Source organism: Styela clava, chromosome 3 (assembly GCF_964204865.1).
Source record: "Styela clava chromosome 3, kaStyClav1.hap1.2, whole genome shotgun sequence".
In the NCBI taxonomy this organism is placed as follows: domain Eukaryota; kingdom Metazoa; phylum Chordata; class Ascidiacea; order Stolidobranchia; family Styelidae; genus Styela; species Styela clava.
Window position 1 is genome coordinate 9,043,833 of NC_135252.1, and position 24,658 is coordinate 9,068,490.

The window sequence follows — 24,658 nt, forward strand, 5'->3', positions numbered from 1 at the left end:
TGGACAAGATATCTCAAAGTCAGACAACCTTTTTGGTTATACTATGTGAAAGTCTGTGGAATACTAAAAATGCAACAGCAGATGACTTACTTACAGTAACAAACTGCTTTTAATAAATTACTCTAAAATGGCATATCACAAGCACTCAAAAGGTAGCAAAATCATTCAACATGATCAACCTGGTCAAGAAGGCTAACAAGCAATCACTCATAACACACTTATCACAAAACAAACCCCACACATTTAGTCTGTTTTTTTTTTTTGGCAAGATATAAATCAGACTGAGATCCAAAATCTACCTCACCATCGATCAGACTCACTTCATCATCTAACACTTGTCAGTACAACTCTCAGACACAAAAGACAGACGATCACATTTGTGCTTTGCATCTCGCACACGCCTCTTCCACTTCGCAAATTTCTTTAAAACAAGAAAAATCATTGGAAACATTTTGTTCAGAACACAAATTAAACGAAGAACCATTACTACTGATAATTTTTCTAATACCATGCACCAAAGGGAAACTTATGATTGTGACGAAATGCAGATACATTTCGCTGCTTGATACTCTGCTCAGTGCATTCAGTATTTAACATGGAACATACTGGATTGAGATGCATTACTTCTTCAACTGTAGTGGAGAAGATACATGTAGTGGAGAAGATATATAAGGATTACTTTTGGAAGTAGCACTACTTACCAAATCAGTAGACAACATACGATGACTTAAATGACCGTCATTTATAAAGTACCACAGCACCATGAAAAAAAACTAATCAAAAGATAAAAGTCTTATCTATATTGGACATTTTTAGAACTACAAAATGTTTCTTTCATAGAGGAGAATTTTCAATTTTGTTGTTCTCCGGAACAGCATGTTGCGATTTTAGGTGATATAAGAAAACTTGGAATCAAACTTTCCTAACCCATAGGCGCGAAACACTTGACACAGGTTTTGATATAAAGCGTTTTGTGAATATAAAGGTTAATATTTATTATATATATATAGTTGTATCTATAAAAAATATAAAAAGTATCAAACAAAATAGAACATTCACTTCATCCCGCTGTCATGCGGTGATCTGAAACGAAAAAAAATTGATATATAACAAAGAGATGGAAACCATTTTCATAAAATGTTTTATCACATAGTGGTTCTGAAATGTGATTTTATCAAAAAAAAAAGTCATCTCTGCTATTTCGTTCAGTTAAGTATTTCTTTATTACTTTAAACTGAGTACGATAGAACGCGGAACTTCTAACCTAGGATGAGTCAATGTAAAACAAACCGCGGAAGATCTTTGCATGATTTCAAATCTGATATGAATCGTATTGATATGCATTGTCACGAGGACTACGCAATCGGAGTCTACGTGGAGGAAGTTAATTTAAAGTAAGCGGCTTATTATTATACTCAAATTCCTGACACATTGGAGTCATAAAGTAGTGACTTTTCTATATGTATACCAAATCATCAAAATATAGTTACCGAAATCGGTCATACGTGTGCAACGGAGCTCTCTGCAAGATTCAGTTGATGTCTGTTAACGTCCAAAACAAATAAAAACATAAAATTATTTCGTATATATATATATTCGTTGGGTTAGCGTTACGTAATATTTCATGGAACAAATAATATGAGTATTGCGTATTCACTTTGTATTAAACAAGACTTGAAAAATAAATAAAAAACTCTGTTGCTTTTTTATGTTTGTAAATTCGTCCATTACAAGTATAAGATACTGCATAACGTAATGCCGATAGGTTTCTTACCATGGCTACCACTCCGCCGCTTCGTGGTTTCACGTGGCATCCAAATGTACCCCAAAGCTTCAAATTGTGTTTGACAGGAATAACCTGCAATTTAAATTAATAAATTGAAGATAATATCGCCCCCAAAAAATACAAAAAGAAATATTTATAAAGACGGAGTGGTCAAATTAAATCATTTACCGTGGATGACCTTTGACCTTGACTTCTTGGTGGCATACGGTATCCATATTGTCCACGAATTCGCGGTTTGCATTTTGTATTTCGAACCTGGAATAAATTTTAATATTGCATTGATGTTTTTACTGAATAAAATGGTATAGAATCAAAATAAAGCATTGAAAATGTATATTAATTGTGTCATCATGTTATACAAAACATAATATTGCTTCGGTTGAGAGATAGATGTGTTATGCTACATGTGGCACATTTCACAGGATTTCGGATTGGTTCAAATATTGAGAATTCCTCACCGTCTTCTTTTTTTGATAACTTGTCTTCGCCCCCTTCGCCGTCTCTTCGGGAGTGGGATCACTGAAAATATACAGTTTTAAAAACGAGGCAAATATTATCAGTAAAGGCAAATAATATTAGGTTTATTTGTATAATATCACACAAAAATTTAAATAAATTTATATATCATATCAGACACAATTTTGATTTTAGTAAAATCTACTGTTTACGGCCCAGAGAATGAAGACTATACCGAAAACAAACGTGGTAAGTAGACCTGGGGTCGTAACCAGTGGAGGGATTCAGCCGGTTTGCACCGGTTCTATAGAACCGTCTCACAGAATTTAATGAGATCAGCGAACCGGTTAGCATTACTAAAAAAACATGTAACAGAACCGGCCGAAAAATATGACTTTTGTGATGGAACCGGCTGACAAAAAATTTGAATCCCACCACTGGTCGTAACCTATATCCAGAGTATTTACTTAGAATCAATAACGAAATTGACGTGTATAATTTGTACCTGCATACTTTTGCGCCCCCATACAGAGATCATTTACAGCGGGTAAAAATCTGTGGGTGCAAATATCCTGTTTGCATTTTACGCGTGCAAACAAACATGGACGCAAATTGCACACTGTTTTGGATTTAGTGACTATCCCTGGCGACTGATGGATGTCGATTTTTTGAATTCGTTTAACTATAACGGGAGAAACTTTTGAAAAAAATCCAAGTAAGCTAAGTAACAGCCGCATTGGTTCTGTAGGTCTACATTCACCCTTTAGTATTTTGGAACGTTGGAACGTTCAAACTGCTTTATATTCTCAAAATCAATTTTCGTCCCAAACATCTGACATAAAAATGTACCGCAAGATCAACCTGTTTTAACTGTAACTAAACTAAGTTACATTGGTATGCAAAATCATCAGGAATACGAAGCAGTTCGAACTTTGATAATAATTCTTTAGGCTTTATTTATATGCGTGGAAAGAACGACCATGAATGAAGCATTCTTTTTGGAACTGAACAAACCACCCAAAAATAACATTTTGGCCGGCCTTTTTTCCAATTTTTCTTTATTGAATTATTAGTTCGTTTTTACCCATGTTACATATGGGTCAATGATTAGCCAGCCCTGGCCAATGTAGACGCGAATTCATTTTGTGACCTGACCGAAGTAAATTTGCAGTAGCGATCTCTAAAGCAATAAACCATCAAATGTCGATGGACCATGTCTCTCAAGTTCATTTTTTCGGTATATGATTGTAACGTCAAAGCCTAAATATACATACCTGTTTTAATTTGCAGTTATGACATATGTTACACTGCATTGCAATAATCCATAATAAGTGGTCGCATCATCTTACAATCAGGAGACACACAATAACCATACCTACAGTTACAGTTTGGGGGGTTGAGGCATAGTGATAAGAAATAGTTAGGCTCGGATTGGTTAATCAGTGTGAATTGGATATCAAAGTGGAAGTATGAATAATATAATTGTTAGTATACTTTCATTTTGTACTCAATAATTTATAACACTTCATTTACAATAAAACGAAATTTAAAATCGTTTTACTAACTTACCCATTGATCACGTGTAAAAACTTTGGCGGGTCCACAGGAGTACCCAATGAGTTGTCCTCTTCGGGATCCACCGATGAGGATAAGCATACAATAGTTTGGCGTTGGCCCATGTTGCGCGAATATTCGATTTTAATCGACAACTAGTGTCTGATTTATTAAAAAATAGAACAAATGAAGTTATAAAGATTATCTTGCCTGGTCAATATGGAATGTTGCTATTGTGCCCAAAGTCAATATATATCAATTATTGGTGTACAGCATTGTTCTAATCATTGGTAACATTCTCTCCATCGCATTTTTGTAAGGACAACGCATGGGGCGTGGCCAGGAAAGAGGGGATAACTGACCTGGTAATCGGGCATCCGGTCGTGGTCGACTTTGTTGGATTTCCCTTTTCACTTTATAAAATGTAACCTACTATTTATATTATGTATTCAAAGTTCGAAAACTCGTAACAAAAGACTTTCTGTTTAAGTCAATCTTGTTATTTAAGGATGATAAATGAATCAACATAAGATTTACATATTTATCCCGAGGGAGGGGTAAGCCGATTAGACATCCCAACCATATGGAGAACCACGGCCTCTCGTCCGGTTACTAGTTCGCGTGGAGTATGATATTCGTTGGCCAGTTATTTATTTCAGATGCGTGAACTTGATGGTGAAGGAAGCGATATTCAAATTCCACTTAACTTTAATACTCTACACTACAGATTTATTACGGTAGAATTACAGATACTGAGATACAGGGGGTATGGTTTGCGCGTTACGCTACAGGAATTTTTAACCGACATCACCTAATTATCGCGAGCGATTTCCATGAACTCGCATGAAGCAAGTGTACGAAAGAAAAAAACTAAATACTGTAAGCTAAACTCTGGCCCGAACAACGATGGTAGCGGTTTCCGTGGAAACAAAGGTTTCTGTAACATTGTTACGTCATATTTTGTAACTAAGCGACCAAGCCTGCAAAGTGAATGGAGTTGCCTCCGGAAGAATCATTTTAAAAAGTAGTCGAAATACGACATGCGTATTTCAAAATCAATTGTTACCTTTTAAATTTGTCATTCAACTTGTTTTCAATTATTTGAAATGTATATGTATTCACCAACACGCCATATGTCTTTTAGAGAAACCTAATAACCTAAGTCTCTCCAAGACCCGTATCCAGGATAGCGAATCTTTTTCACCGGATAGAACACACGTTATATTTTTATCACAGAAAGAAAATGCGGGTCATAGATTCAATCACTGAGACACTTGTCGTGTCACACCTTTTCCGTGAGTCTAATAGTCGTGGGTATTATGAAATTCACGTTTGAAAACTTCGATTCGCAGTGAAGACTTCTAAAGTATTAAACTGCGACTATGATGATGGCCTACGTCTCAAGATTATTTTTGCGAAATATGATAACGTCAAAGACTCAAAACATATATATATACAAAGGCGTTAGCCAACATTTGAACTGAAGCAAACGCATTGAGAACCGCCCTTGCACAACGCCTATTAGTTTCATTTATTTTGGGAAGAAACGTAGAGAAATCAAATGTAATATATATATATCATGTTACTCTGATTCAACTCTGAAAAACTCAAATAATTACCCCATAAGTGGTTTATTCATATTGAGTATTGCACGAAATGGAAAGGACACATATATATATATATACACATCATTAACTGTGTCCCGCGGAGGATCAAGAATCGCATTTGGTGTTGTTTCGTCATAACCAGAAACATTTTTTGACATCTAGTTACATCACTAATGTCACTGAATTGACTAGTGTCACGGCTAGCTGAGGCAACTAGCGAAGTTGAATTGTAGCGAGTACATAAGGATAGTTACTGTGTATTTCAATATTTTTACCTCATATTGGTAATAGTGCATGTTCTTTGACTGAAAAAAGTCGTTGCTCTAATTCATTTCCTTTATGTTATATTTCCCTCGCTCAATGTTGCTCGTGTTTATCTTTCTTTGTTAGTTAGAAATTTGGTTTCATCACATATACTTGCAAGTTGCAACCATACCCAACCGGTCGGTCTGGTGCCATTTTCCATTGGGTATTTTTTATGTCAACCATTAAGCCCTAAAAATTCACTCATGGCTATTTTATAGCGTGTGCTAGAGTTCTATTCAGCAATATATATAAAACGAACTCCTCTGAAAAAAACAAATTTTTTATACACCAAAATACCAAAACTATATAATAAAATTGACCTATTTATTAGCAAAACCCGTGTCGAGGGTTTCGGGCCTATGGGTTAGATTGGTATGCGTCCAATAGCTAGAAAGCTATTACTTTTTATTTATTTTAAACATTCTGTGTTTTCTATGTGATTCGTTTTGATGTGTGCGATGACGTCATCAAAACTAAAAAATGTGCTTCTTGTTGGCGGTTTCGCTTTCGCGTAATATCAAATCTGCTGCTCAGCTGCGATACGGTACCGGTAGGCTACTGTGACAGATTAAATATTCGTACCACTTCGTGTCCACATATTTGAGCATCACTCTCTTGTTTGGTTTCATGATGCTGTAGTACTTTTACTGTCTGTGTTTTCTCATTTTACCGTATGAGATTCTCATTTTTGGATCAGATGATATTCCTAGGCCATGAGTACGTAAGCACATAATTATTTGCAATCTTAGTTCGTGTTTCGTCTATTCTATACCGTCGTTTTGATTTTCAAATAGATTGACAAGTTGAATGACAAATTTAAAAGGTAACAATTGATTTTGAAATATGTATGTCGTATTTCGACTACTTCTTAAAATGATTCTTCTGGAGGCAACTCCATTCACTTTGCAGGCTTGGTCGCTTAGTTACAAAATATGACGTAACAATGCTACAGAAACCTTTGTTTCCACGGAAACCGCTACCATCGTTGTTCGGGCTAGAGTTTAGCTTACATTAATCAGTTTTTTTCTTTCGTACACTTGCTTCATGCGAGTTTATGGAAATCGCTCGCGATAATTAGGTGATGTCGGTTAAAAATTTCAGGAGCGTAACGCGCAAGCCATACCCCCTGTATCTCAGTATCTATAATTCTACCGTAATAAATCTGTAGCGTAGAGTATTAAAGTTAAGTGGAATTTGAATATCGCTTCCTTCACCATCAAGTTCCGGCGAGAGGCCGTGGTTTGCCATATAGTTGGGATGTCTAATCGGCTTACCCTTTCCTCGGGATAAATATGTAAATCTTATGTTGATTCATTCATCATCCTTAAATAACAAGATTGACTTAAACAGAAAGTCTTTTTTACGAGTTTTCGAACTTTGAATACATAATATAAATAGTATAGGTTACATTTTATAAAGTGAAAAGGGAAATCCAACAAAGTCGACCACGACCGGATGCCCGATTACCAGGTCAGTCATCCCCTCTTTTCGGGCCACGCCCCATGCGTTGTCCTTACAAAAATGCGATGGAGAGAATGTTTCCAATGATTAGAACAATACTGTACACCAATAATTGATATATATTGACTTTGGGCAAAATAGCCAAATTCCACATTGACCAGGCAAGATAATCTTTATAACTTCATTTGTTCTGTTTTTTATTAAATAAGACATTAGTTGTCGATTAAAATCGAATATTCGCGCAACATGGGCCAACGCCAAACTATTGTATGCTTATCCTCATCGGTGGATCCCGAAAAGGACAACTCATTGGGTACACCTGTGGACCCGCCAAAGTTTTTACACATGGTCAATGGGTAAGTTGGTAAAACGATTTTAAATTTCGTTTTAATGTAAATAAAGTGTTATAAAAAATTGAGTACAAAATGAAAGTATATTAACAATTATATTATTCATACTTCCACTTTGATATCCAATTCACACTGATTAACCAATCCGAGCCTAACTATTTCTCATCACTATGCCTCAACCCCCCCAAACTGTAGGTATGGTTATTGTGTGTCTCTTGATTGTAAGATGATGCGACCAATTATTATGGATTAATGCCATGCAGTGTAACATATGTCATAACTGCAAATTAAAACAGGTATGTATATATATGCTTTGACGTAATCATATACCAAAAAAATGAACTTGAGAGACATGATCCATCGATATTTGATGGTTTATTGCTTTAGAGATCGCTACTGCAAATTTACGTCGGTTAGGTCACAAAATGAATTTGCGTCTACATTGGCCAGGGCTGGCTAATCATTGAACCATATATAACATGGGTAAAAACGAACTAATAATTCAATGAAGAAAAATTGGAAGGAGGGCCGGCTAAAATGTTATTTTTGGGTGGTTTGTTCAGTTCCAAAAAGAATGCTTCATTTATGGTCGTTATTTCCCCGCATATAATTAAAGCCTAAAGAATTATTATCAAAGTTCGAACTGGTTTGTATTCCTGATGATTTTGCTTTCCAATGTAACTTAGTTTAGTTACAGTTAAAGCAGGTTGATCTTGCGGTACATTTTTATGTCAGATGTTTGGGACGAAAATTGATTTTGAGAATATAAAGCAGTTTGAACGTTCCAACGTTCCAAAATACTAAAGGGTGCATGTAGACCTACAGAACCACTGAGGCTGTTACTTAGCTTACTAGGATTTTTTTCAAAAGTTTCTCCCGTTATAGTGAAACGAATTCAAAAAAGCGACATCCATCAGTCGCCAGGGATAATCACTAAATCCAAAACAGTGTGCAATTTGCGTCCATGTTTGTTTGCACGCGTAAAATGCAAACAGGATATTTGCACCCACAGATTTTAACACGCTGTAAATGATCTCTGTATGGGGGTGCAAAAGTATGCAGGTACAAATTATACACGTCAATTTCCTTATTGATTCTAAGTAAATACTCTGGATATAGGTTACGACCAGTGGTGGGATTCAAATTTTTTGTCAGCCGGTTCTATCACAAAAGTCATATTTTTCGGCCGGTTCTGTTACATGTTTTTTTAGTAATGCTAACCGGTTCGGGGATCTCATTAAATTCTGTGAGACGGTTCTATAGAAACGGTGCAAACCGGCTGAATCCCACCACTGGTTACGACCCCAGGTCCACATACCACGTTTGTTTTCGGTATAGTCTTCATTCCCTTGGCCGTAAACAGTACATTTTATTAAAATCAAAATTGTTTCTGATATGATATATAAATTTATTTAAATTTTTGTGTGATATTATACAAATATACCTATTATAATATTTGCCTTTACTATTATCATTTGCCTCGTTTTTAAAATTGTATATTTTCAGTGATCTCACTCCCGAAGAGACGGCGAAGGGGGCGAAGACAAGTTATCAAAAAAAGAAGACGGTGAGGAATTCTCAATATTTGAACCAATCAGAAATCCTGTGAAATGTGTCGCATGTAGCATAACACATCTATCTCTTAACCGAAGCAATATTATATTATGTATACCATGATGACACAATTAATATACATTTTCAATGCTATATTTTGATTCTATACCATTTTATTCAGTAAAGACATCAATGCAATATTAAAATTTATTCCAGGTTCGAAATACAAAATGCAAACCGCGAATTCGTGGACAATATGGATACCGTATGCCACCAAGAAGTCAAGGTCAAAGGTCGTCCACGGTAAATGATTTAATTTGACCACTCTGTCTTTATAAATATTCCTTTTTGTATTTTTTGTGGGCGATATTATCTTTAATTTATAAATTCAAATTGCAGGTTATTCCTGTCAAACACAATTTGAAGCTTTGTGGTACATTTGGATGCCACGTGAAACCACGAAGCGGCGGAGTGGTAGCCATGGTAAGAAACCTATCGGCATTACGTTATGCAGTATCTTATACTTGTAATGGACGAATTTACAAACGTAAAAAAGCAACAGAGTTTTTTAATTATTTTTCAAGTCTTGTTTAATACAAAGTGAATACGCAATACTCATATTATTTGTTCCATGAAATATTACTTAACGCTAACCCAACGAATATATATATATATATAAATAAATTTATGTTTTTATTCGTTTTGGACGTTAACAGACATCAACTGAATCTTGCAGAGAGCTCCGTTGCACACGTATGACCGATTTCGGTAACTATATTTTGATGATTTGGTATACATATAGAAAAGTCACTACTTTATGACTCCAATGTGTCAGGAATTTGAGTATAATAATAAGCCGCTTACTTTAAATTAACTTCCTCCACGTAGACTCCGATTGCGTAGTCCTCGTGACAATGCATATCAATACGATTCATATCAGATTTGAAATCATGCAAAGATCTTCCGCGGTTTGTTTTACATTGACTCATCTTGGGTTAGAAGTTTCGCGTTCTATCGTACTCAGTTTAAAGGAATAAAGAAATGCTTAACTGAACGAAATAGCAGAGATGAATTTTTTTTTGAAAAAATCACATTTCAGAACCACTATGTGATAAAACATTTTATGAAAATGGTTTCCATCTCTTTGTTATATATCAATTTTTTTTCGTTTCAGATCGCCGCATGACAGCGGGATGAAGTGAATGTTCTATTTTGTTTGATACTTTTTATAGATACAACTATATATATATAATAAATATTAACCTTTATATTCACAAAACGCTTTATATCAAAACCTGTGTCAAGTGTTTCGCGCCTATGGGTTAGGAAAGTATGATTCCAAGTTTTCTTATATCACCTAAAATCGCAACATGCTGTTCCGGAGAACAACAAAATTGAAAATTCTCCTCTATGAAAGAAACATTTTGTAGTTCTAAAAATGTCCAATATAAATAAGACTTTTATCTTATGATTAGTTTTTTCGATTTCATGGTGTTGTGGTACTTTATAAATGACGGTTATTTAAGTCATCGTATGTTGTCTACTGATTTGGTAAGTAGTGCTACTTCCAAAAGTAATCCTTATATATCTTCTCCACTACATGTATCTTCTCCACTACAGTTGAACAAGTAATGCATCTCAATCCAGTATGTTCCATGTTAAATACTGAATGCACTGAGCAGAGTATCAAGCAGCGAAATGTATCTGCATTCCGTCACAATCATAAGTTTCCCTTTGGTGCATGGTATTAGAAAAATTATCAGTAGTAATGGTTCTTCGTCCAATTTGTGTTCTGAACAAAATGTTTCCAATAATTTTTCTTGTTTTAAAGAAATTTGCGAAGTGGAAGAGGCGTGTGCGAGATGCAAAGCACAAATGTGATCGTCTGTCTTTTGTGTCTGAGAGTTGTACTGACAAGTGTTAGATGATGAAGTGAGTCTGATCGATGGTGAGGTAGATTTTGTCTCTCAGTCTGATTTATATCTTGCCAAAAAAAAAAACAGACTAAATGTGTGGGGTTTGTTTTGTGATAAGTGTGTTATGAGTGATTGCTTGTTAGCCTTCTTGACCAGGTTGATCATGTTGAATGATTTTGCTACCTTTTGAGTGCTTGTGATATGCCAATTTAGAGTAATTTATTTGAAGCAGTTTGTTACTGTAAGTCATCTGCTGTTGCATATTCAGTATTCCACAGACTTTCACATAGTATAACCAAAAAGGTTGTCTGGCTTTGGGATATCTTGTTCACGTTATCGAGAATGGGCCTGTTAGAAATTTCACGGAAATAATTAGCTGCAACCTTTTAGCTTTTTCCTTTATTCCAAGTAAAAATAAAGGCATTATTATGGTAAAAATCGTTCAATTTATGCGACCTCTGTGTTTTTTGTGCCCAGTTTTGTTCAGCATATCGTTCAATAAATGATGAAGAAATATAAAAAAAAAATGCCATGCATATACATATATGTTTCACATCTTTAATTCAATTTGAACAGAAGATATTTCAATACAGACGTGCTCAGACTTCTGACATGGTTACAATGGTATAGGGCAGGCTGTTTGTTACTTGAATGACTTATTGAGGTTCAACCTCATCCTCCAAACATGCCAAATCGAATTGTATTATACTCTTATCTTCTTCGCCACATGCTAGCAGATATCCTGGGATGCAAGTGAACGACGAAACAGCAGAATGAAACACCCTGAGAAGAAATCACCAGAATATCAGATTTTGCCAAATCTTCTAATCTACACCAAATAGTGACATTTAAAAGATTACCTAATCATGTGGCGAATAAGGGGAACGTACTTTTGTAGTCTGGTTATGCTCGTGATATCAAAGAGACATCATACAAGGGGTTCACATATATTATTTTCAAACAGGCATAGAATTTTCAAAGAATTTGTTCTAATTACACAACACAGATGATTCGAAATCCTTTCAGAGTCTTCTATGGTAAACTCCGATACCCACCTTATTAAAGTTTCATTTGGGTAAGACGCAATGGCTGGATAATGATAACTTCTAACGCATCCTAATACATCACCGACCAACCGACCACCAAGTTGGAGGCCAATTGCTGAAACTTGACTTGAATCCGCTCATGAATTTATCTTTGCTAGACGAAGTCGCATTTCTGCTTACGTACGTAATGTCTGTTACGCACAGATTGGAGAGCTCTTCGTGATTTGTAAAATGGTCCCAGACGCCTAGAAAAAATACACGAGTAGGGTAACTTTCAGATTTTATTATAGCCAAATATATTAACAATCGTCAAAATGTATAAGTATGAAACTTCGTATGTTTTAGTATACGCTATGTTGTTCACGTGCTTTGTAGCGCTAATAACATCAGTGATCTTTTGCGGCATCAATCAATAAGAAATAAAAATAGAACATCGATCAAGTGCCATACATACAATACTTTCAAATCAATTGAAACACGAATAACAGATTATATTAGGTATATATTGGATATTCCGCTCGTAGACGGACAAATTCAATAGCAGTTTCAATCATGTTTTTGCTACTCCCCTTCGAAGTCACCTCGAAATTTATATTTCTGGCTTTACAAATGACTAATCTACTCTATGTTTTAGACGAAATATTATGAAGATTTATTTCATTTTGATTATCCATTACCCATTGAGCGCATGGATCTTACCTTTTATCGAAAAGTCAATTGAACCAGTGTATCACTGCCATTGATGGAGTCATTTTTTACCAAATAAATTATCTCGATTAGTTTACATAACGTGGCTTTGGCAGATATTTGTCGGACTACGTAATATAACATATTCGAAAAATAAGGCGTAGTGTCACCTGGAGTAAGAGCAGTCGTTCTCAACAATTCAGATCCTCGTAATCTTTCTGAAGACCAATCAAGTGAATTGAAAGTTTTGGAGTTGTGTCCAAGACATCTGAAATAACAATCTATTACTACCTCTAATAATAAAATTCATTTCAAACTTTTGTCACCGTGCAAAGCATTGAACAAGTGGTGTTGTATATATATAGAATTCCGATGTTATTCTGCGAAAAATTATATTTTGTTTTAAAATAGTAAAACCCCGACACCGAAGCTGTTTACTATTTTAATCTTATTAGCGTATTTTTTTTTGACTAATTAACCTTTCAAGTTCATGAATCCCAGAACTCTTCACCGACGCGATGACAATTTCATTTCCAACGCTGAAAGCAATCCGTTTGCCGTTCATTGAGAATCGGATTCCACATATGGCTCGAGAACCTCTTTTACATCGAAAATTAGTTTCAGAAATTTGCTGAAAAGAGATGTAACGGTTGAATTGTCAACAACTTTAAACGACAACGCTTCAATTAATTAATACAATCAAGAATTTAAATTCGTTGAATGCAGTAAAATAGAAATAGCTACATAAATATCACAGATTTCGTACACAATCTAAATACATTCTCTATATATATAGCTTCCCTTGGTTTACAGTATATACATATATGGGGAAAATTTCAAATATTTATTGGATAAGAACTATATTTGCGTCAAACGCTTGCTTGCATGACATTGGTATTTAAATTTTGGATATATATATTTTTTTTAAGTTTCTTCAACAAGTTCCTCTTTAGAGTCTCCGTAAATATTTTGTCCTTCGTGACTGGATTTGGGCTTATTCGACACTGTTGCATCATCAAATCAAATTATTATTAAAATAAGTAAGGAGTTTCTTGCGATTTGACCTAATCTAGATTGAAGCGACGTTGTAAATTAGGAGTTATAATGACAGATTCTCACCTCAAAACCGTCCAATGATAATCGTAGAAGTGCAACGTGCCCGGTTGCAGATCCGATGATGAGCATACTTCGTTTAGAACAACAACCCATACAAGTGAAATTTCTTTTAGTTGCCAACTTAATTGTAGCAACGCAACTAAAAATTGAAATTTAAGAATATTTGAGTTTGAAAATATTTATCTATCATGTTCTCTTGGCACCGTACAAAATTTTTGCCCCATTGGGCATTCGGATGAATTATGTAAGTCGATTATTTATCGGAAAACGTGATATAATTTAAACTGAATCTTAGAAACATGGGCATTCTGCAAAGTAGTTTTGAAACATTACAAACAGAAAACGATGTAGTTACGACATACCAATGATCTTTTGCATCATATATTGTGATGCAGCCGTCGTTAGAAACTGTTATGAAGAATTGATGTAACCCTGCTTCGTCTGTGAATGGTTCGGGAGATTCACGACAATCTACACCTTTTGGAAATGATGAAACAGCGAATACTCTTTTATCAACAAATTCATCTTGTGCGAAATACGGCATTATATTTTGTGCTTCAATGTCGTTCTTCGCTCTTTGAAAAATATTCAAAAACAGATATAGAATAAGTAAATGAAACATTATAAATTAATTATGATAAAAAATATATACTGCCGTAGTGTGTGAACCGAGCTGGCGGACACCGGAACGTAGTATGTGTACCAGGTTAGGGTTAGGCCATGATTTCAGGTACAAATACTGCGGGAGTCACTTGGCTAGTCCCTGAACTCATAATAAAACTAAAACAAAGAAAGTTGGAATAAAATTATGGCCTAACCCTTGGTACACATACTACGTTCCGGTGTCCGCCATCTTGGTTCGCATACTACAGAAGTACAAAAAAATAAGCGATCGACGATCTGCAACCCCACAAGTTAGACTGTATTTCAAATCATTCACAGAAATAGACTAATACATAGTAGACATTTGAAATACTGTACTTCATTTTTTCCCCACGTACAATATAAGTGACCGAAGTTCCACATTCACGTGACTCACATTAGCGATCGAGGCAAGCAAATGTCACAACGCATCACTATTTTTAAATATAAAAACTTAGTTAGTCATCATGTCAAACCTAACTATTAACGGGTAACAGACTATCTCACTTTCTCAAGCTCCTTTCACTTGTTCGTAATTTTGGAGATGCGAATGCAATAGTGAGCCTCGGAGGTCCATCTGGCGTTTGAGATCTCGATAAATCACTTTGTGATATTTTAGCGCTGGGTTTATATGTTCTTGCAGACTGTAGAGGCCTTACATTAACAGCAGGTTCTGGTCGACGGAAGCTGTAATAAAACATGATAAAAATATTACGATTTCTTGCGAATTTTACTTAAAACATGTTCCAACACTATACTCACATGGCACTTCTTGACAATCGTCTCAAATTTGATTCATTTGGTGTTGGCGTCATTTCCCTTGTTTCACATTTCACATCTTCTTTGCTTCCTCTCGCGATCTCTCTGGATTCTAATTGACCAAATATGTTATTATTTACAGCACTGTCATTCTCTTCTATATTGTTTTTTTTTGTTCCCAATTTTAAACTTGTTGATTTCATCTGTGAGTACTGTTCTACTTTGAAAGAATGAATAGCCTGAGTGGTTGATTACAACCGTGCAAATTAAGTTCTTCGTTGTTCCGATGAATAAATTTTCTTCAACAATAGATATAGCTGCTACTTGTCCGATGTTTTTAGGTAAAGTGAGGTTACCTACTCGTTCCAATTCTCTTTCACCCCAACTAAAAGCCCGAATCTTTTTACCCGATGCTCCACCGGTGAAAATGTGATCTGTGATATTTTAAAAAGTATTTGATTGATTTGGTTGTTATGATGGCAACATAAAATGTAGGATTGAGTTCGAATGAGTCATAAATATCCTAGTGTAATTTGATTTTATTCGAATTTTCATACTAATTTACAAAACGTAGGTTTCGTAATTCAAAAGAGAAGTATTCACACTAGTCTGCGTTATAGATAATTTTTCAAGAGTCAGCAACGCTAGAGCTTCAACATGTAACAACAACAATTTATAAAACTATCAATAAGTAAATGTTGTGTAATCTTTAGATTACATTATAATTCATCATGCATATATGTTATTATCAAAATACAACAAAATGTCCACATTCAATGTCAAAGGTCCAAATTCAGTATTACATTGGCCTGGAATTAACCCATTTGTATCACGAATATCTATTGTCGCTAGATGATATTTGCTCAAGTTAGTAAACTTAACATTTGGCTTAATATTAAACTATCTAATGTGACAATTTTGAGTTACCTTTTGTTACTAGAATACACGATATAGGACATTCATGTGCATGTTTACATCCGCCAACAACCTCTTTCAAACTTTCTGACCAGATCAGTATCGTCCCATTTGTATCCCCAGTTACAAAAAGTCCTGTACCGCCACGTTCCGCCTTTACACAACAGGAAACAAAACGAGGGAGAAAGTGTTTCACAAAATCACCCCTAAACGTAATCACAATTACAATTATAAATACATTTCAATTTCATGAAGTTGTATTTTTGTTGTGCATGGTTCTTATAAGAAAAACCATGCGTATTTAAATATTTTGCATCAGGAAGGATTGGAAATTATGTTTGGACTAGAATATAAGCATAGAATGAATGTATTTCAATAAATTATAGATACTTTTTTTAATTATTTTATGAATGATGAATAGAGAAAAATCGAATAAAAATACAATGGAAAGGAGCTCGACTAAGTCAGCAAATCGTACCGAATTTATTTAGTTAATTGTCAACGAACCTCTTTGGTCCAATAATTTTGACGAATTCTTCATCTGATGAAGTTCCAGTATAATCAATATCTTTAATCTCCCAGAATCCTAGATGTTTTTTCCCAGCAATGACAAACTCAGCTCCATGAAGCGATGTAACAGCCAGACCACGAGGTCCATTATCTGAGAACCAAAAGTAAGACGTTTTGTGGTATATCAGTTACACCAATTAAGGTACTGGGCGTGGCAGACATATCACGTTTCAGTGTTAAGTAGTATACAATACACTATTGTAGTATAAAAGAACAGAACAATGACATTTGTATCAGCCTGACCTGGCTTTCGTGCCGGCGCAGGGTTTTTCATTTTTCTTTTCTCAGTAGAAACCGCGGGTTCTGGAATCTCTGCCACATTCGGGTTTGTGGAAATTCTTTTCATTTTACAACCTCCATCCCATAGCGTAAGAGATGCTTCTTCGTCGTCTTCGATAGTCAAAATATAGCTCTAAATATGAATAAAATCTATGGTCTCAAGTATCACTGAATCAAAATAGTAATTGATTACATTACAGCAGCGATGTATGACGTTTTTATCGACAACATGCCAAAGTATTGTAATCTTATGTTACAATATTTTCAAAGTATTTCCTAATAAAAATTGTCACTAAAGTTTCACCGTTACTGATGCGAACTCGCAATTCAGGCTAACACATTTATTTTAAAATATTAATTTTCAGGCGTCTTCACCTTGTAATTCATGAATTGCATTTTTCGAATTGTATGTTGGAAAGTTCCAACACGCATTATATACATTGTTGTCAAATCCATAACACTCCAGACTCGAATGTGAATTCTTCCGTGATTCGATTCGTGCTTCGCAGAATCAAGTAAAGTTTTTGACGCTGTCGTCAACATATCAGATGCTGTTTTACTTTCACTCTGTGCACTACCAACAATATTATGATCGGGATGAACGGCAACACTGAAAAACAGGTTTGAATATGTTGGAACTTTTTAGTACTCATTCGATGCGAACTGTTTGTTTCTCAAAAAAATCCAGGCGTCTCTTGTTGAATTCAAATACTAGCAAGCAAAGTTTGGAGAAAATTATTAGTTATGAAGTGCGTGAATGAAGCGATGAGCTTAAGTAATGGATGCCCAAGGTTCAAGTTTGTAATTCGATTCATTCTTTTAACCCATTACAGCCGGATGGCATATATTTAGTAATTATAATTAGTAATTTTAGTTTATTTATTATCTTGAGAAAAAAACATAATTTAAAAAAAAAAATAGTATTATATCTGCGTGGATTATTTCCGCGTGGGAATTGGCTAGTTATATAAATATGACGGGATTGAACTCGAGCGAGTCATATCGATTCATGCGTCATAATAGGAAAATCTACCTTAATACAACCAAACACTCCAAGAATATATACTATCGTAAAAAATTATACAGAGAAGCAATTCAATTGTTTTGTATCCTTATTTTTATATAACTCACCAAGAAATTGGTCCCGAATGTCCTAGATAGTGTATTTGAGAATATCTCGCGTGGTTGTACAGAACAACAACGCATCCGGATCCGCATATAATTTCATCGTCACCAACCAAAGCCATGCTCTGTGCGTGCGATATTTCACAACCATAACTGCAATAAAAAAAAAATTATTCCCTATAAAATGAAACATTTTATTGGAAGCGCGCAATATCTTAGCTAACACGGGAACAGTAAAGTCTTCTCCTATTTTGGTGAGATGCTGCATCCATCTGAAATGTATTATTTAAGTCGGCAGTATTCGGAATTTCGAAATATTTTTGTTTATTTGTTCGTTTTAGGTAGTGCAGCCTGCCAACAGCTCTTGATTTAAATCTAAAAACGGATATTCACTATGCTGTAAAATACTTACACCCAGTTTATTTCCAGTTTTGGTTCAGATGTTGTTGTAAAATTTTCGACTTTGTCAGTGTACTCTTTGTTATTATTCCATTCAGGAGGAAATACCGTCATCTCGCAACTTCCCACGTATATTGTTTCTCCCCCAAAATCAGCGATACTTTTTGTATCACATTCTGTCTCCTTCACTTCATTTGTTTCTTCGTCATCTCCAGACGACGACTGAAAGAAATCTGAGTCTTCGTTTTCGCTGATCTCACTTGTTATAAAACTATCTGTTGGATAATCTGTTAATTCCTCAGTCGGTAATGCCTCCGACGCGTTTTTATTTGTTAGAGATTCAGTCGTTGGAAGTTCTTGGTCACAATTTGTGATTTCACGGAGTGATTTTTGACTTTGTGAACTATCACTATCTTGGTCTACTACGTCCTTTTCAGGCATTTGCTGAATTGATTGTATGTCTTCATGTTCTGATTTTACAGCTTCTTTTTCCATCAATTCGGTTTCAGCGATCGACGAAACCTCGATTATTACCATACTTTCTCTTTGTCGTTTTCTTCATCCTCGGCGTATATTTCATCGTTTTCGTTAATACAATTTTGATCCGTATTTGTTTTCTCAGTTATATCCTCGCTTTCCTTCGAAAGTTCGTTATCCATCGACTTGTGTTCTAGGACAGTTTCCGTTACTGCTGTTGAATCGTCAGTAAATTCTTCAGTCTCGATTTCTGTATTCACTACTTTGCTCTCTGCAGTAATTTTAGAATCAATTTTCATTAATAACATTTCTACTAAAGCTTCTTCTTCCGTTTCTATTGATATCGCAACATTTTGACTTTGTTCATCCTGCAGTGGAGTAAAATTTGAATCAGTTTTTGATTCGTTATTTTGTATGTACTCTTAATTTTTAGTTTCTGACAATTCTGTTCCCATGATTCGATCACCGTTCGCATCTATTTCCTTTTCATTTATTTTCTCCTTTTTATTTTCTTCTCTAGTGAACACTGTTTCTTTTTTGTCGTCAATATTTTTCCGACCTTCTTCTTCTATATCAATAGGCTATTGTTCATTTTCAATAATATCCACTGTTTGCGATTCCGATGTTTCCGCAGATTCTTGAGCTGGAAATGAAAGCACCCCCACCAGAAGAGTGATCCTTTGCTTACTTTTCCTTCCTCTAGTGCAGGGGTTTTCAAACTTTTGGTGTTGCGGAGCCCTTGAAAATGTTGACTATTATTCACAGAGCCCCAAAATAAATGTTAAAATTGTTACTTTCAGGTTAATATTCCTGAGCAAGTTAAAAGTACTTTACTCAATTTAAATGCTGAACCTTTTTGATAGGGTTAATACAAGTCATAAATGAATCTAAATTTCAAACATAAATTATATATTATACTAAAGCTGTAAATTTGACACTTGACAAACATAATAAATTAGGGGTCAAATTTTTTCCCTCTTGACATTTTTGGAAGACTTAAAAGGCCGCTAATAATGTGCGCGATTGCATTTTGTTACAATCGCCGATTTTTTTCCTCCAGCATGGCGTGTTTTTGAACCTTTAAACATCTTTTCGCCAGTGTTTATTCTCCCTAAATCAAGAATTTCCCTCGGCATATACATGTATTGTTACACAACGACGACGTTAATTGCTTTTTTGTTCTCGTGGGGAAATATGAGTTCAGTGTAAAAAATATGTTATCATTTTATAGTCATCGGCGACGAAATGCTAAAAATAATAATTAATAAAGAGGTAAATCCGCAACTCAAATTTCTTGATTGAAAAGCGGCATTCTAAAATATTAAAACTAAAACTTAAAATGGAAGATCACACGTTTGGTTTCAGCAGACTCACCACTGATTGAAAACGCTTTTATAGACATTGAAAATCACAAAATTTGGTGTTATGTTAGGTTTTCATCGTAGTAACTGCAAAATCGAAACACAGTCAATTGTGCGCGCGATGTACCTTTTTTCCCATTTTGAAACTACCGGCGGAGCCGCACGCAATCAATCGTGCGCGCCATCCGCGATGTACCTTTTCATTCTGAAACTACCGAACGAGCCGAATGCAATAAAATAAATTTCAATTTTTCGTATTTTGCCCAGACATTGTGAATTTTTAAACGACGATATCTTGCTTAAAAATAATCTCAAGTGCGAAAGAACAAATCAAGTTTGACAAATCCCAAGATCGCAAAAATACGACTCCAATTTATTAATAGTTGGCAGTTTATCACATATTTTATGTTATTTTTAGAATAGTATTCTTCAATTTTAGTAATCCTAATAGTAATCTCGAATCAAACGTGAGTAACGATGAGCACAATTACATTATAACGACGAGACACGTTAAATGCTCGCATAGGTCATGGATTAAATATTTTACGCAACAGCAATCTCGTTATCCGTTTTTTAAATCGCGAATGTTGCGCGGAAATTTCCGATTCTAATTTTGAACCACCCCCTCTCCTGGCTGCGCTCCTGCTTATAAATAATGTTATTTTTTAATTGCGCCTCTTTGCCAAATTTCGAGGCTATATTTTTGTCAGATTTTATCAAAGCTGTTATTGCTTCTTTGAACAGTTACAAAATTGGTCAGTATTTTGAAAAGTAATCGAATAGCTCGCGGAGCCCCTGGGTTTCTCTCGCGGAGCCCCGGGGCTCCGTACGGAGCACTTTGAGAACCTATGCTCTAGTGCATAGGTTCTCAAAGTGCTCCGTACGGAGCCCCAGGGCTCCGCGAGAGAAACCCAGGGGCTCTGCGAACTCTTCAAAATACTGACTCAAAATTTTGTAACTGTTCAAAGAAGCAATAACAGCATTGATAAAATCTGACAACAATATAGCCCTGAAATATGGTAAAGAGGCGGAATTAAAAAATGACATTATTTATAAGCAGGAGCGCAGCCAGGATTCTTAAGAGGCAGGTGGTTCAAAATTGGAATCGGAAATTTCCGCGCAACATTCTTCGCGATTAAAAAAACGGATAACGAGATTTCTGTTGCGTAAAATATTCAATCCATGACCGATGCGAGCATTTAACGTGTCTCATCGTTACTCACGTTTGGTTCGAGATTACTATTAGGATTACTAAAATGAAAATACTATTCTAAAATAACATAAAATATGTGATAAACTGCCAACTATAAATAAATTGGAGTCGTATGTTTGCGATCTTGGGATTTGTCAAACTTGATTTGTTCTTTTGCACTTGAGATTATTTTTAAGCAAGATATCGCCGTTTAAAAAATCACAATATTTGGGCAAAATACGAACAATTGAAATTAATTTTATTGCATTCGGCTCTGCCGGTAGTTTCAGAATGAAAAAAGGTACATCGCGGATCGCGCTCACAATTGACTGTGTTTCGATTTCGCAGTTACTACGATGAAAACCTAACATAACACCAAATTTTATGATTTACAATGTCTATAAAAGCGTTTTCAATCTGAGGTGAGTCTGCTGAAAACGAAACGTGTGATCTTCCATTTTAAGTTTCAGTTTTAATATTTTAGAAGGCGTTTTTCGATTAAGAAATTTGAGTTGCGGATTTACCTCTTTATTAATTATTATTTTTAGCCTTTCATCGCCGATGACTATAATATGGTAACATGTTTTTCACATTAAACTCATACTTCCCCACGAGAACAAAAAGCAATTAACGTCGTCATTGTGTAACAATACATGTATATGCCGAAGGAAATTTTTGATTTAGGGAGAATAAACACCGGCGTAAAGATGTTTAAAGGTTCAAAAACACGCCATGCTGACGAAAAAAAATCGGCGATTGTAACAAAATGATATCGCGCACGTTATTAGCGGCCTTTTAAGTCTTTCAATGTCAAAAGGGAAAAGATTCGCCCCCTAATTTATCAATATGTTGGTCAAGTGTCAAATTTACAGCTTTAGTATATTATGTTTGAAATTTAGATTTATCTATGACTTGTGTTAACCCTATTAAAAAGGGTTCAGCATTCAAAATAAGTAAAGTACTTTTAACTTGCTCAGGAATATTAATCTGAAAGTAAAATTTTAACATTTATTTTGGGGCTCCGCGAATAATATTCAACCTTTCAAGGGCTCCGCAACACCAAAAGTTTGAGAACCCCTGCTCTAGTGCACCGTTCTCCACTGAAACTCATGGTCTTGTTCGAAAGCAAACGCCAAAAGAGTCCAGTCTCGTTCAGGTTGAATACGTCGTCTGCGGAGAACTGCCCGAGTAAGGGCTGGAGGACTATTTGATAGCTGCATCCTTCTTGCTGATGATTACCTTCACTGTGGCTCTCTTAACTTCGATGCCCCATTTCTTGCTCATTTCCCTGGTCAGCTCGGACTGATACGGATCCTTTTTTGCGGCATCAATTGTGGGCCAATTTCTGAATCTGGAACAAACTTTAGAATTCGAAACTACTGCACTTTACTGTACTTTATACTGGGATACATGTAAATCATAATCGTACAACACAACGTGGCATTACATTGTTACGTCACAAGGCTGTTTTTACAAACCCTTGTTACCATGTCACCATGTCACTTTCTGTCGGTGCCAAAGAGTGGCATAGTATCGAAGTTTGACTATATCCATTTCGGAATTTGGCGGTTTTTAAAAAAAAATAGGAAATACCATCGGATACGGATATGATGTAAGGAAGCTTACCATACCAAGACTCAGACAGCAAATCAATAACATTAACTCCTTTATATTGACTTATTATTGGTTTAGCATGTATTTTCAGTCATACATACCATCCCTGGCGTTGTGATGTTTTGATAAATATGATTTCGACTGCACCATACTTGGCAGAGGTATCCAGATTTTTTAAACGTGAAAAAAACGTAAAATTAATAGTAATTTTCACGCGTAACGACGCGTATTGGATTGTTTACGACTTTCTACACGCATTTCCGTCGAAAAAAGTAACATTTTTTGCATCTGGGGGTCTGTGCAGTAATAATTAGAGCTGTGATTTCAATTGAAGCCTTGAACATGAAAATTCTATTCTTGCTATAATAGTCGTTTTGGTATTGTTCTGTTGGGAAAAACTTCAAGAAAACGTTTAAATAAAAATCAAATAGTAAATGAATTAATTATTAATCCTCATCTGTACACATAATCTCTCGAGGTACATTTTTTTATTAGAACATTGGTCGCATAAAAAGAATATTATCGTTTTAAAGATATATTGCTGAATAGAACTCTAGCACACTCTTTTAAAAAGCCATGCGTGAAGCTTTAGGGCTTAATGGTTGACAAAATTTTTTTTTTTCAAAAATACCGATGCAAAATGGGAGGGGCGGGGACGGCAAGAAGGTTATAATCGCCGAAGGAATTCGTTTGTGATATATTTATTCCTCATCGGCTGGATCATACGAATTCTGAAAAATAACGTCATTAGCATCTTTAAAATGGTGTATTAACGCTGACAGCATTATATAATTTTGGAAATTATTGAAAACGAATTTGATGGGCCAAGTTCAAAAGATTTTAACCGCCAACAATATTTCATTTTTTGTTCAAACAATTACAATGTAGATTAAGCAGCATTCGCCATTTTCTAGAAAATGCTTGAATACAATACAACACAGACCGGAGTTTTTAACTGTATTACCGACCCGTTTCATGTAATAGATGATTATATTCTGAAACAGGAGAAATTTTCATTTTTTGTTTTGTTTTTGATTGTTTTTCAAATTGAATCTCAATTAAAACTAAATATGATTCAAAATAGATGTGATTGATATTGTATAGCAAATAATAAAAAAAAGAATATTTTTTATGAGTTTATCAATTCAAATTAATGGCTATTCAACGACAATATCCCAAATGTAAGATTTTTCTTACCTGTTATATTGATTGATGCATCATGATTTACCTACAATAAAAATCTTGCTATGTAAATAAATTTTTTAATGTTGTTGCTCTGCAGATGAATTTCACATTCTGAAGTTTGCAGATAACTTTTCCTAAGCATAAAGCCCAAAAGAATTCTTTTGAAAATCCATAACTATTTGGATGATTTTTTTTAAGCTCCTCAGTAATTGACAAAACAAATGGTGCTGCTTTGTTTTGTCCTGTAATACATCCCTCATGTAATTTTGATCAATTTCGCTTTGTCTGTATGTCAACCGCA

At 35.1% G+C, this 24,658-nt stretch overlaps 3 protein-coding genes and 1 long non-coding RNA gene across 5 annotated transcripts; 1 reads left to right on the forward strand and 3 right to left on the reverse strand.

The window, feature by feature from the left end:
* Positions 1-991: 991 nt before the first annotated feature.
* LOC120341938 (uncharacterized) lies at positions 992-18,052 on the reverse strand. Of its 2 annotated transcripts, none has more exons than XM_078111099.1 (7): positions 18,038-18,052; positions 3,812-3,958; positions 2,245-2,305; positions 1,955-2,041; positions 1,775-1,858; positions 1,491-1,542; positions 992-1,083 (listed from the first exon to the last, which is right to left on the reverse strand). In XM_078111099.1, exons 2-7 carry the CDS (start codon positions 3,919-3,921, stop codon positions 1,061-1,063), a joined length of 417 nt encoding a protein of 138 aa, XP_077967225.1. In that variant the 5' UTR covers positions 3,922-3,958; positions 18,038-18,052; the 3' UTR covers positions 992-1,060. The 2 variants fall into 2 exon arrangements, with proteins under 2 accessions (XP_077967225.1, XP_039266480.2); XM_039410546.2 differs by lacking the exon at positions 18,038-18,052 and adding an exon at positions 4,159-4,711.
* LOC120341939 (uncharacterized) lies at positions 6,716-10,411 on the forward strand. The gene is made up of 6 exons (XM_039410547.2): positions 6,716-7,526; positions 9,027-9,087; positions 9,291-9,377; positions 9,474-9,557; positions 9,791-9,842; positions 10,249-10,411. The coding sequence occupies exons 1-6, from the start codon at positions 7,417-7,419 to the stop codon at positions 10,269-10,271; spliced, it is 417 nt and encodes a 138-aa protein (XP_039266481.2). The 5' UTR covers positions 6,716-7,416; the 3' UTR covers positions 10,272-10,411.
* On the reverse strand, positions 11,330-12,993 carry LOC144420843 (uncharacterized). The gene is made up of 3 exons (XR_013474753.1): positions 12,894-12,993; positions 12,046-12,281; positions 11,330-11,773 (listed from the first exon to the last, which is right to left on the reverse strand). It is a non-coding gene; the product is annotated as an uncharacterized LOC144420843 (long non-coding RNA).
* LOC144420831 (uncharacterized) lies at positions 13,175-15,567 on the reverse strand. The gene is made up of 5 exons (XM_078110509.1): positions 15,244-15,567; positions 14,989-15,168; positions 14,202-14,414; positions 13,843-13,978; positions 13,175-13,354 (listed from the first exon to the last, which is right to left on the reverse strand). The coding sequence occupies exons 1-5, from the start codon at positions 15,441-15,443 to the stop codon at positions 13,175-13,177; spliced, it is 909 nt and encodes a 302-aa protein (XP_077966635.1). The 5' UTR covers positions 15,444-15,567.
* Positions 18,053-24,658: the final 6,606 nt, after the last annotated feature.